The sequence below is a fragment of the Denticeps clupeoides genome, chromosome 17 (assembly GCF_900700375.1).
Source record: "Denticeps clupeoides chromosome 17, fDenClu1.1, whole genome shotgun sequence".
In the NCBI taxonomy this organism is placed as follows: domain Eukaryota; kingdom Metazoa; phylum Chordata; class Actinopteri; order Clupeiformes; family Denticipitidae; genus Denticeps; species Denticeps clupeoides.
The window spans coordinates 2,479,530-2,492,868 of NC_041723.1; the positions used below are offsets into that span (position 1 = coordinate 2,479,530).

At 49.3% G+C, this 13,339-nt stretch overlaps 2 protein-coding genes across 2 annotated transcripts in view; one reads left to right on the plus strand and one right to left on the minus strand.

Moving 5' to 3' along the window:
• LOC114766810 (protein brambleberry-like) overlaps positions 1-13,339 on the minus strand; it is a 480,412-nt gene that overhangs the window by 287,277 nt on the left and 179,796 nt on the right. The gene's annotated exons all lie outside the window — the stretch shown is intronic.
• Positions 1-13,339, plus strand: part of zfpm1 (zinc finger protein, FOG family member 1) — a 53,691-nt gene that overhangs the window by 24,307 nt on the left and 16,045 nt on the right. Inside the window, 1 exon segment of the mRNA XM_028958033.1 lies at positions 2,155-2,289. Within this exon segment, the coding sequence (XP_028813866.1) occupies positions 2,155-2,289 (135 nt within the window).

A 13,339-nucleotide genomic window follows, 5' to 3' on the forward strand; every position in this document is an offset into this window, starting at 1 on the left:
ACGGCTGAGTTGGGTTTGTCGCGTTCTGGCGAGATGTTTGACGGGGCAGACATGGGCGTGTGAAGCTGGTGTGGGAGTTCAGGTGCTCGGGTGACTTTGCCCTCCAGGTGTGACAGGGGAAGTGAAGCTTATCAGATGCTGCAAGGCGGCGACGCTGCGGGAAGGGGGTGGGCGGGGGCTTTCTGGGTGCCGCGGAGGGCTGGGGGTGAAGGGTGCTGGCAGAAAAAGTCTGTGTCGACTCCGGCTGATACCTCCCGTCTCTGCTCAGATGATATGGGAGATAATATTGATGATATTAAATGCAATAACTGGGGTTCCAGCTCCACTCCCACTGCCTGAGCTGTGCTGGATAAAATCAGTGTGCCATTCAGTGTGATTTATAGCTGAAAATAATGGCTGTTTAGGCAGGGGGAGGGGCTGTGTGTGTCTGTGTGTGTGTGTGTGTGTGTGTGTGTGTGTGTGAGAGAGAGAGAGATGACTATAATACTATGGCCTGTATTGGGACAGTGGGGAAAGGGTAACACTGTGAGCATTTGTGTGTGTGATTGTGTTGACAGTGTGGGGTGTGTATGTATATCTAGTGAGAATGTGTGTTCTGTGTGTGTATCTCTTTGTATCTGTATCTGTGTGTGTGTGTGTGTGTGTCAATGCACTGGAACTGTGTACGTTGTTAATTTGTATTTGGCTGGGCAGTATATAATGTGTGTGTATTGTTGAGGGGGGTGCATGTGAATGTATATGTGATATGTGGATTTTGCTGGACTTTTATGTGTATATTGTGTATTTGTGTGTGATTGGGGACTGTATATTATGAGTGTGGGTGTATGAATGTGCTTGACAGCGACGTCTCACGCTCCTCACCAGCCTCCTGATGTTGTTCTGAGGCAGTGCGTTCTACTCTTCCACAAGCGCTACTCTCAGTTCTGCCAGGTCACGTGGGGGTGGGGTACGATCATTCAGTCTCTGCTTCAACTGGTCCCAGACTGTTTGAATGACGGACTTACTGACAATGTCAGCTTTTTATACCCACAGAATGTTGAAATGGTTGTCTCTTGGTATTGGCCCCAATATAAGGCCCACCTCTACACAATGAGACCATTACATAGACACACCTCATTTTGTGTTTTCCATCACCCCAATACAACTGCCTCCCTATGCCAAAAATGTCTGAAGTGAAACAAACACCGTATGTATGACGTCCACTAAGCCTCTCACAATATCCCTAACTTATTGTGGGTAGTGGATGTGCATTGTGCATGTATGGGGATGGATGACTAGGTGTAGTAGGTGTGTGTGTGTGTGTGTTGTGGATCTATGTGTGACTCTAGGATGGTAGTGGCTACACTTGCCTCTGAAACACCTGACTTACTACCATTGTGTCCCTGAGCGAGACACTTAACCCTGAGTGTCTTGAGGGTGACTGTCCCTGTAACTACTCATTGTCACTCTAAATAAGGGTGTAATGTAAATTAAAGGAATATATTCAGTAGTGTGTGTGTGTGTGTGTGTGTGTGTGTGTGTGTGTGTGCTGTGATGAAGGCACTCTGCTGCATTAATAACTGGACGTGTCTGTGTTTATGGCCATATCGATCGCGGCCTATCACTGTTTATCGGCGTGGGAGCGCAAGGGTAAACACGCCCTTTGTGCTGCTGATGAGCCGTTATCGGGGCCGAGGGGGGCGGGGTTTGGGGCGGAGAAAGAGTTGAATAGGACACCCCACCCCACCCCACCCCACTCCCCGCCACTCAGAGCTCAAATTCTAATAGAGGCCAAACCAGTGACCTCCTTCAGAGAGCAAAGAACGTGAGACACACACACACACACACACCGCCTTTCATCACGACCGGAACGTTCTAATCAGCAGTATCGGTGATTGGTGGAGATAAAGCTGCTGATTGGACCAGGGCGTTTAGACCGTCTGATAGAGCGAGACAGAGAACAGTTTTTTGTTTTGTCCTGTTCAAAAGTGCCCATGTGTGTGTGCGTGGGCGGGGTGAGGTGTCACGTTACAGAGGAACCAGGAGGTTTTGAGACCTCTCATGACCCTTTGATCAACCGACAGAAACAGACTTTTTTTATGAACACACACACACACATACACATAGATGAACACACTCCCTGACCCTGGGGTCGACTTCCCTCTCTCCCTGCAGAGCCCAGCACCGAGGAGCCACAGGCAGCACCTGACAGCGAGGAAGAGGAGGAGAAAGGCCTCCCACCGAGCACCGAGGAAGAGGAGGAGATGGAAGAGGAGGATGATGATAGAGCGCCACACTGGAATGGCCCAGGTCAGTCGGCTTCAACTTCTCACCTCTCAGCCCTGTTAAGAAAATGAGCCTGCGTTCAGCCTGTGTTTGCAGTCCCCACACACTGGTCCCCGGGCGCCTGTCATGGCTGCCCACTGCTCACCAAGGGTGATGGTTAAAAGCAGAGGACACATTTCGTTGTGCCGCCGTGTGCTGTGCTGCTGTGTTTCACAATGACAATCACTTCTGATTAGCAAAACTTCCATTAGCAATTCAGACGTGGTTGTACCAGTGGAACGGATTTCAACATCATATCAAGTGGCTTGCTGGATAGCTACTTCTTCACACCCTCTAACCCTGCTTCCTCATTCTGGACGATTTAAAACACCTCCTGTCAATACGTCACATGCCCAGGTGTAGCGCCCATCTCATTTACGACATTTGTCAGACGCCCTTATCCAGAGCGTCTTACAACCAGTAGTTACAGGGACCGCCCCCCCCCCTTCCTGGAGACACTCACGGTTAGGGACACAATGGTAGCAAATGGTGAGAGACACAATGCTCAGGGACACAATGGTAGCAAATGGTGTTTGAACCTGGAACTTTGTGCTTTTGTAGCTCAAGGGAGTGTGTCGTACCCGCTAGGCTACTACCACCTAGGGCAGCGGTGGCCTAGCGGTTAAGGAAGCGGCCCCGTAATCATAAGGTTGCCGGTTCGAATCCCGACCCGCCAAGGTGCCACTGAGGTGCCACTGAGCAAAGCACCGTCCCCTCACACTGCTCCCCGGGCGCCTGTCATGGCTGCCCACTGCTCACTCAGGGTGATGGGTTAAATGCAGAGGACAAATTTCACTGTGTGCACCGTGTGCTGTGCTGCTGTGTATCACATGTGACAATCACTTCACTTTTTAACTATCACCTCCCTTTCCTTTGTTTCCCTCCGTTCTTTTGTATAAAATTATAAAATGAAAGTGATCATTTTTGTCATTGTGAAACACTGCAGCACAGCACATGGTGACACACAACGAAATAGTCTCCTCTGCATTTAAAGGGACCTTGGTGGCATCTTTTCAGTTCGGGATTTGAACCTGGAACCTTAATAACCCCTTAATCACTGAATCACTCAAATCTGTGCTGATCAAAATCGGTGGAAAAAACTTTTTATCATTTTCCCAGCCAGAAAAACCATAAAGCCCCGAACGAAGCAGTGTACACGACGCCGCACCACATCACCACGCGCCGACTAAAGTCTCCTGCGTTGTGCGCAGTAAAGGTCTGGTGTGATTCTGTCACGTCAGGTACACGCCGTTCTGCTCGGTCTTATCCCATCAATCTCACTGTCCTATCGTATCTTATCTCCGGCGCGAACGGTTCTACCGGTCCAGCAGGGTCAGCTCTGTGCCATCGCGTCCGAGTGTCATCAGCAATAACGCATTGTCTAGTGTGACCTTTTGACCCCGCCGTAGTGAAACTTTTGGTTGGAATAATGGCATCATGGGGGCTTCTTAATTGTATTACATTGATTTGTACTTGATCGTTTATTTGCGCTGATTTTGAAATCCCACAAAGCAGTGAAGATCCGTACCGATCTGTACATGTTGCAGTGCAGTGTTGTAGCTTTGGACTGATATTGCCTTTACATTTACGTTTAAGGCATTTGGCAGACGCCCTCATCCAGAGTGACAATGCGCATCCATGTTGCCATCTATGAAATGATCAGTTCTGGTTCACTAGGACCCCCAACTATGAATACAATCTTGTTGTATTCACTCTTTTGTAGTTTCTATATGTAAGTCAGACAATAAGAAGGTTACAAGTTCATCTAAATATTCTCTAATGAGGAAGGTCTTGAGCTGCCGTGTGAAGGTGCTCAGTGACTGAGCTGTTCTGACCTCGAGGGGAAGTTCATTCCACCACCGAGGGGCCAAGACGGAGAAGAGTCTAGATGAGCGTCTTCCTTTTACCTTCAGGGATGGAGGGACCAGGCGAGCAGTACTGGAGGCTCGGAGTAGACGAGGTGCAGTGCGAGGTGTAATAAGGGCTGTGAGGTAGGATGGTGCTACTCCATGTCTGGCTTTGTAGGCCAGCATCAGTATTTTGAATCTGATGCGTGCAGCTACTGGGAGCCAGTCGAGGGAACGTAGCCTTTCTCTGGGTTTACCCTTGAATAATCTTGGATTAATGGATTATGTCACAAAACTGAGCCAAAAGCCTGGACTCATTTGTGGAGTTCTTCACACCAAATTAGAACGCTGTGAGTGCAACAATCATTTCACACAGGAAAAAAAAGTCGTGAAAATGATCAATATGGATATTATTGATCATCCGATTGCTTTCCCGGCCAGAAAGCAGCCATGGAAGTGCGAGGAGGTACGCTCGAAAATGGCCTTCAGCTCTCGACCAATGACGCTGTGAATGGTGTGATAGATCTGGGCAGGTGCGTGGGTTTAGGAGGGCTGCAGAACCCTTTGACCCCCGCCTGGTTGCCCCGATGTTGGGTGCTGGGGAAGGTCGCTTGTGTTTTCCCACGATCCGGTCTGAGAAAGTGGGAACGCGATCCCGGCGGGGATGTTGTGCTCCCGATCTAACGGAACCCCGGTGCCGCGCCCGGCCGGCCTGGAACGTTTTTTAACGCGTCGCAGCGAGACGCGGCCCCCGGAGTCGGCCGGTTTATCTCCCCTCGGTGTGTGTGGCTGGATGCGAGTGTGTAAACGCTCCTGCGCCGGTCCGCCGCGCCGCACACGCGTGTCCTGGGCCGCGCCTCGCGACGTTTTCACTATCGTGCCGCCGCAGCCCGCCGCTTTAACAGTAATTGGACGACGTTAATTGGCGTGCGGCCGCTGCTCGGCGATGTCGGTGCGATTAGGCGCCTTTCTCTCCCTCCTCAGAAACTAACTGGTGCCGATGGGGGGAGGGAGGGAGGGGGGGGGGGTTCAGGGTGAGGGAGAATGGAGAGAGAGAGAGAGAGAGAGAGAGAGAGAGAGATAGCCCTTCTATCAGCACCCCAGCAGCCGCTGTCTTTATCAGGAGCACGATTGGCAAAAGGGAAACTTTGACCGGCCTGAATTTTTCTCTTATCGTCAAGACCCCCCCCCCCCCCCCTCTCCTTCCCCTCGCTCTCTTCCTTTCCCTCGCTCTCTCCATCTGTCCACCCCCCCCCTTCCCGGTCTCTCCATCACCACCACCTCCCCGCGTCCCCGCACTGCAGACCTGAGTCCTGCTGCCGGAGCGTCGGCTCTCTGCCGGCGCCATTTCCCACAAGCCCCTGGGAGCGGGAAAGGGGCTCAATCGTCCATGGTTCTGACATCACTTCCTGTCACCTTTGATAGAAAACCGTACAAAAACTTTTTGTTTCCTCTGTCCACAAATCGCTCACACATCACTGTCAATTTACCAGTAAATATACAATATATGAGGTCAAATTTATTACAATTACATACACGTCCTATTGATTTATTCGTTAAAATTTCATTAGAATGTTATTTGAATGCATTAGCAGTAATGCAGTAATGTGGGGATGAACAGAAAATGCACTGAATTAACTAATTCTGCTCTTTTCGTTTGTGTAGGGATGCAGTTTGTTTGGTTTTTTTTATGATTAAAAATTATGAAATTAATAATAATAATAATAATAATAATAAGGTATTGCTCTGCTGAATGAAAGAAAAGGCGTTGCCTGTGCTCAAGTGTCAGGCGTGGTTCGATACGGCAGAGCGGCTTTTTAATCTCAAATGTGTCCTGCTGCATGATATGCAAAATAAATTATGAAAAAAAAAAAAAAAAAAGAATTTTTATCTCCAGAATGACCTTGCTGGCTGGAGGGTTTGATATTTTTCCTCTCTGCTTAGAATTCTTGATATGCAAATAGGCGCCCCGTAATCCCCCCCCCCCCCTTCTCTTGGACCTCCAGTGCTGCCCAAACGGCGGAATTGCGGCTGGAAACGTAGCGCCCGCACCGGCCCCGCCCAGCTCCACCCAACCGCGGCCTTATCCACCACCGTAATTCAAATTGCCGCAATAAAACGCCGGCATAATGGCATCGATAGTCATAATAATTATTGTTATTTACCCCATGTGCCCGTTTCCCGCTCATATTTAATTATAGCCGGCCGGCGGCGGGGGGGGGGCATTATCGCCGTCGTTTAGTTAGACGACTCTCGTTTATTTTTCCGGCCGAGTGATTGAGCCGCGGCGCGGCTGATACGGCCATTTTCCCCGGCGTCAGCACTGTCCGGCCCAAATCGCTGCCTACCTGCCGAGGAGGCCGGCGCCGTGGCAAATTAAAAATATATCAGCGCCGGCCAGAGGGATGAGCTGCGTTTAAGAGTCCTGAGAGGGGGGATGAATGGAGGAAAATGTGTGTGTGTGTGTGTGTGTGTGTGTGTGTGTGTGTGTGCGCGCAGATATGATCAGTAACAAGTCCAACACTCATGTGCAGTAAACGGTGAGTGTACGGCGCGAATACGTTATATTTCTCCACGCCGAGGCGGCGTCCATCAGCCCTCGAAGTGTCACTCCGTCTCGTCTCGCTCGTCATTGTCTCCCCGCGTTCAGATCACTCGCGGCGGCGCCGGGAAACCGAGATGCAGAACATGTCTGCACCGCCACGAAAGCAGGAGAAAGGAGAGAAGAACAAAGAGCATCGGTGCAGGTGCAGGATGTGTGTGTGTGTGTGTGTGTGTGTGTGTGTGGGTAGGTGGGTGTTAACCAACCTGATTCCGAACTCCCACAACCCGAACGTTTTTTTTTCCGACACCCTTTGGAGCGGCTCCCTTACCGGACAGCCGGGGGGTGGAACCCCATTTCAGAATGGTGTGGATATGTAGATCAGGTGGAGGTGTGGTGTGTGTGTGTGTGTGTGTGTGTGTGTGTGTGTGTGTGTGTGTGTGTGTGTGTGTGTGTGTGTGAGGGAGAGAAGCCCGACCAACTTACCGAGGTTCCAGCTGACTGAAGATCCAGAGAAAAGGGAAATTTGGTCGGGGGACATTTACATTTACAGCATTTACCAGACGCCCTTATCCAGAGCGACTTACAATCAGTAGTTACAGGGACAGTCCCCCCTGGACACAGTCAGGGTTAAGTGTCTTGCTCAGGGACACGTTGGTAGTAAGTGGGGTTTGAACCTGGGTCTTCTGGTTCATAGGCGAGTGTGTTACCCGCTAGGCTACCCTATGACGTGTTGACGAGGACCGGGACAGCGAAGGCAAGGTTACGTTGCTGAAGGCGTATCCTCGTGTTCGTTCGCATAAGAACCCTCATGTCTCGTAAGACCAAAGGATATGATGGCAATATAGATTTTTTTTATTTTCCAGAACTGTCTGCTAACTGATGGCCCAAAGTTCACAAAGTCACGAGACAAACCCTGTGCGCGCGCACACACACACACACACACACACACACATTCTCTCCCCAGCCTTCCATTTGCCTCTCCTTTTTAAGCGGAAATGAGCCTTAATCAGGCTTAGTATGACTTTAACTGAACAAGCTCAGATGTGGTCACCTGATGAGATCAGACACCTGCCACGTCTCAGACTGACGTTGTTCCGCGGTGCGGGTTGCGCCTTCGCCCTTGTTGGAAATAAACCGAAACAGCACCGTCTGCCCCACTCTGTGTGTGTGTGTGTGTGTGTGTGTGTGTGTGTGTGTGTGTATTCTTATTAAAACACCCAGGTGTGAACGCTGAGGTCACATTCACTATTTCACCAGTCAGAACGTTTGAATGGAAGCGCTGATAATCTTGGTGTATTGGTAGTGGGCGTGGTCACGCTTGTGACGTCCACCGACACGCCCTGTGCACCGGGGGTATTGGGAGTGTAGAGAAAGGGAGGAGGTGGACGCTGTCCTTTTTTAATAGTCCGCAGTGAGGAAGTAGGGTCATGCCTACAGGCTCCACCCCTTTTCAGACTTTGTTCATAAAAACTTTTGTGAAAGTTCATCTCCGGGGTTTCAGAAACGATTACCTACCAACAAAAAGGCCAAGCAGCAAGCAGACACGTCCACTTTTTGTCCATTCAATTCTCTTACGTCCTGAAGACATAAAACCTGTGATATTAGTGAATATACTTACATTTACATTTACAGCATTTACCAGACGCCCTTATCCAGAGCGACTTACAATCAGTAGTTACAGGGACAGTCCCCCCCTGGAGACACTCAGGGTTAAGTGTCTTGCTCAGGGACACAATGGTAGTAAGTGGGGTTTGAACCTGGGTCTTCTGGTTCATAGGCAAGTGTGTTACCCGCTAGGCTACTAGGCACTACTTCACATGCTAGTGCGTTTATGTCAAATGTTTGTCTATCATGACTTGCGGTGTTGAATGTTGTGGCGTGGAAGCTGACGCCTAGATCCCCTAAAACCACACACACAGACACACACACACACATAGCTATCAGGCTAGCTGTTCCCAATCGCCGATGGCTTTGTGACTTCTGGCGGGACGTTGCCGTGGCGATTACAGCCCTATCAGATGCTTGCCATTTTCTGCAGCACGAAGCCACATCCTGCCTTTCCTGCCGCCAACTTTCAGTTTGTCCTTCCTTCCCTGGCCGATATCTCGCCCCGGCCGGTTTCCCGCTGCCTCCATCTCGTCCTGGTCCTACTCCAAGGCCCAGGTATCAAGACCCGTCATCGCTCAGGGTCCCAATCTCCACGCGTCACATTGTCTGTCTTCTGATCCTTCATGTCACCGGTCAATAACCAGTCAGATGAAGTCAAATGAACTGGCCAGACCAGAACTAGCAATACACCTCATGCATTGTATGCGGGTTGTAGAGGAACCGGAGTTATGCTACGTATTATTTCATATTAAACCCGTATTCGCTGTCTCTCTGGCTGCGTCGTTGCGATTTTCCCGTTTTTATCACGTTTTTCCATTTCACTCTCCCTTTTTTTTTTTTTTTTGCTTAAATCTACATTCACCAAAGCTATTATTCAAATGCCCTTTACACAGCCAGAAGGAGTTGCTAAAGTAGACATGAAATAATTATTGAATTAATTATCGAAGTCACATACCGTACAATTAATTTTGTGGCTTTGCCCGAGTCTCTGCCAGCCCTCCCCGCCCGCCACCTCCCGACTATGCAGCGAGAATGTCAAGAAACATTTTCTAATTAATTTATGTGTGATTATCAGGCAGACTTTCTGGAAGGTCCCCACTTTTAATTTGCGGAGGGATAGCAGTGGAGCTGCAGGAGCCGGTGGGGGACCGAATGCCTGAGCACGTGCCGTCGTCCGCCACCGGTTCACGCCCATCCTGGTGATGCAGACGCGCTTCAGGTCCTGTGTGCCAATCATTGTGCCCAAATTCAGATCAGTCCTGGCCCATCAAGGCATGGACTGCGGTAAAGTGAACGTGAGGTGATTGTCATTGTGCCACACAGCAGCACAGCACACGGTGCACACAGTGAAATTTGTCCTCTGTATTTAACCCATCACCCTTGGTGAGCAGTGGGCAGCCATGACAGGCGCCCGGTGAAATTATTGCCATTTGCACAGGTACGTTGTAAATCTTGTGCATTTAAAACATAATACAAGTAAAGAAAATACTCTCTGGATTATTGCACATAAACACATTTAAACTTGTATTGATAGATATTAAGTAAAAGTATATTGATTAGTTAAAACAATAGCATCATGCTAATGCTAACAACGCAACGCAACGCTACCTTCTTGGCATTAGCGTGTCAGTGCCAGTTTTGCTTGCCGAGAGGAAATGACATTATTTTCTCAGTCACAGTTTTAAGTTTGATTTCCATTTTTTCCCCCTCACCACTATCTCCAGCCAGGTTGCCTCAAAGGCTGACGGCGGCCCGTCACCCCTCCACACATACACAATTTAGCATTTATTCATTTGTATTTATTTTATCTGCCCGCGCATATTCGGCTCGGGCACATTTGGCGCCCGCTCTTTTCTGCGGGGGTTGTGCCGGGCCAGATAAAAGTTCAGAAGTACAGTTAAGAGAAATTAGTTGCGTAAACAGTAGTAAATGTCAATGATAAAGTTCTGTTGAAGCTCATCTGATGCGCCTCGCCACGCAGGTGTCTTATCTCCCCCGTGCAATGGCGGGCAAAACGGGAACGATGGCGCCTGAGCATGTGATGCATATCCCAGACATTTCTATCTTTTCAGCGAAACACTTTGACCCGAGGGACGCCGGTCCACTTGGATGACATTAAATTATTACTTATTTATTCATTTGCTCGTCTGTTTTCTATTAGATAGGCTGCGGGGAGCTTTCTGCCAGGGTCAAATGTGGTTCAGTCATTGGCATCTTCATTTATTTATTTGTATGTTTGTTTATTTATTTAAATTGCTGTGCTGTGTGCTGATTGGTCATTGTCACTTAAACTTTGAATGCTGATTGGTTGGTGTTCCGGTGTCCCTAGTTGTTACTGCTGGGGTGGTGTGGGTGGTGTCCCCTCTCCCGTCCACCCGCAGCATCCAGCGGCGGTCGGGATTTGTCATCCTGCGGAGGTGAAGCCCCTCCTATTAGCGTGGGGTCGTAGTTCGCGGCGAATAACGATTTCCTGTTGCACTGTGTCAAAAAATCAATGGCGCCGCAGCGATCTGCTCATTTGATATCAACAGTAGTCTTTTTAGAAAAATCAATTAGGCCTCAGAGGCTCTGGGCTGAGAGCAGCCGGAGTGGGCTGCTAACGAACTTTTCCTCAATTTCTTTTATTCTACCTTGTGTGTGTTAGTTTCTTCTACATTTACATTTACAGCATTTATCAGACGCCCTTATCCAGAGCGACTTACAATCAGTAGTTGCGTTGTTTGTGGGTGTGGTGTATACGTGCCTAACGTGGAGCTTTTTCAGCCGCACTAAACGCAAGAGGAGGGTTACAAAATGCTTGCTCTGTAGTTGACGCTGAGGTGCCACTGAGAAAAGCACCGTCCCCACACACTGCTCCCCGGGCGCTGTCCTGTCATGGCTGCCCACTGCTCACCAAGGGTAAATGCAGAGGACACATTTCACTGTGTGCACCGTGTGCTGTGCTGCTGTGTATCACAATGACACAATCGCTTCACTTTACATCTAAAAATAATCTCTACTAACAGCAAAAATAGTTCTCAGTTTGTTATATAATTACCTCAGATGGCATTAAGAACATTACTTTTAAAATGTCTTATAACGTGTGTAGGGAGGATTTCGTCAGTGTTTTGATTGTCTGAACATTTACACGCTGCTACACTGAACATGTCAGGAGCTTCGTGAGCACACAGCCGTGTTTAAAATTCACTCGTTTTGGAAAATAAGATTCCCACCGACATTCATACACCTGTCATATACACAAATACACAATACAACAAAATACACAATACACAATATTCAATACAAAAAAAAAAAAAAAGAGGTGTAGGATCAGAAGAATCATGCTACATATAATACACACACATAGCATAATTGCTATATATATGAGTGTGAGTGTGCGAGCTTGTGTGCATATGTGGCTCATGACCAAACCCTCTGAACCACAGACATTGGGTAATTAATAGCTTCCCCTTCCTCTGCTGTGCTTGGCAGCGCTTCTCGTTGGTGATGTGCAACGGCCCGCGTTGGGCCGGTGGTCAGGAGTTGCCCGCACCTCGGCCGGCTCCCGCTGTTCCAGGTGCTTTTCCCCGCCTGCATCCGGGAGTTGGCGCGGCCGTGTTTGGCTGGCGTGTTCACTCGGTTTATCGGCTCTCTGACAGTGGCGCGGTGATGAGGCGTTGGCCAGGTGAGCCTGACGGGCTGTTTTCTCCCCGTTATCTCCCCGCCCGCTCCCTCGCCATCCAGCTGCGTTCTCATCGTCAATTTCGTGACGCCGATTTTAAGGCCCCCGTCACCATCCCCCCAACCTCATCACTAGTCTACCTCCGTCTTTTCCCATCCTGTTCCTGGCCTTCTTCTCCATGGCTAATTGCATCAGTCGTTTTGTTAATGATGGAGTGATTGTTTTATTGGCGCGGCTGATAAATGGACAGGCCAGGCCGATGTCTGATGGAACGGCCGTGGCGATAAGCAAGTCTGTGTGGACTCGGCCGGTGTGCAGGCCCATTGATAAGGCCAGTGTGGACTCATCGCTATTGATAAGGTCGACGTGCCTTTTCTGGGCACTGGTCACGCCGTGCTATCGATATGGCCTTTGGGGGTTATGGCCCGGCTCTGGGGGCAGGCCAGGTTATGGTGGAAGGGGGTCGTGTGGAGGTTAAAAAACTCACGCACCCCGGCCCTGTTATCCGGTTAGCCGGCATATGGGAAAACAGCTGGAGGTATGGAGGACAGAGTCTGGCAGAGATCGTCACAGCAACAGCAAATGGAATGCCTCGGGCTCCGCAGAACATGATAACCATGTGTAATTTAAGTTTTAATTCGGTTTATTTGTTTAATTTAACCAAATTAAGAGGACGTATTGCAGGTCACAGTACTGTATTTCAGGAAATTGATGACAATGACCTCGGAGTATTGTAGTTTTTTCTTTTAGGTTTAAAAAAAAAAACGCGTATCATGGTGTATTGAGCCGTAGATGAGTTTGTGTAATATCATCAGATTATTGCTCATGCTTTTTATTGCTAGTCGAGCGTCTTCTGACTTTTCTTCCACCTTTTCATCCTTTCTTTCCTCAACTTGCTGCAGTGTCGCTGTGTTTCTCTCTCTCTATCTCTCTTTTTTTTTTTTTTTCTGTTTTTTTCTGCCACCCCCTCCCTCTTCCTCCCGCCCCCCTGTTGGCTATGGGAAAGCCATTTTATCAGCGTCTGTCTGTTGTTCTCTGGTGGGGATAGATACAGAGAAGATAGATGAGTGTTTTGACATGGAGAGTGTTAGACAAACACTCTTATCGGGCCGCCACTTTAGCCCGACCCCCGAAAGAGAAGCTGCACCACGCGGGGGCGTGGGAGGGGGGTGACCGCAGGAGAGTAGGGGGCGGGTGGGGGGTGTTCACAGTCCTGGCAACGAGGTCCATGTGACAGAGTTCTGTTGAGGTTCTCTGCAGGAACCACTTCCTTTTAGGACACATGGTGGACTAGGTTGGGTGGGGCTTGTCAGATGCTTCTCAGAAAGTGCATCTCTTTCCAGCAATAGGGACACAGATGGCCTTCAGACGCTG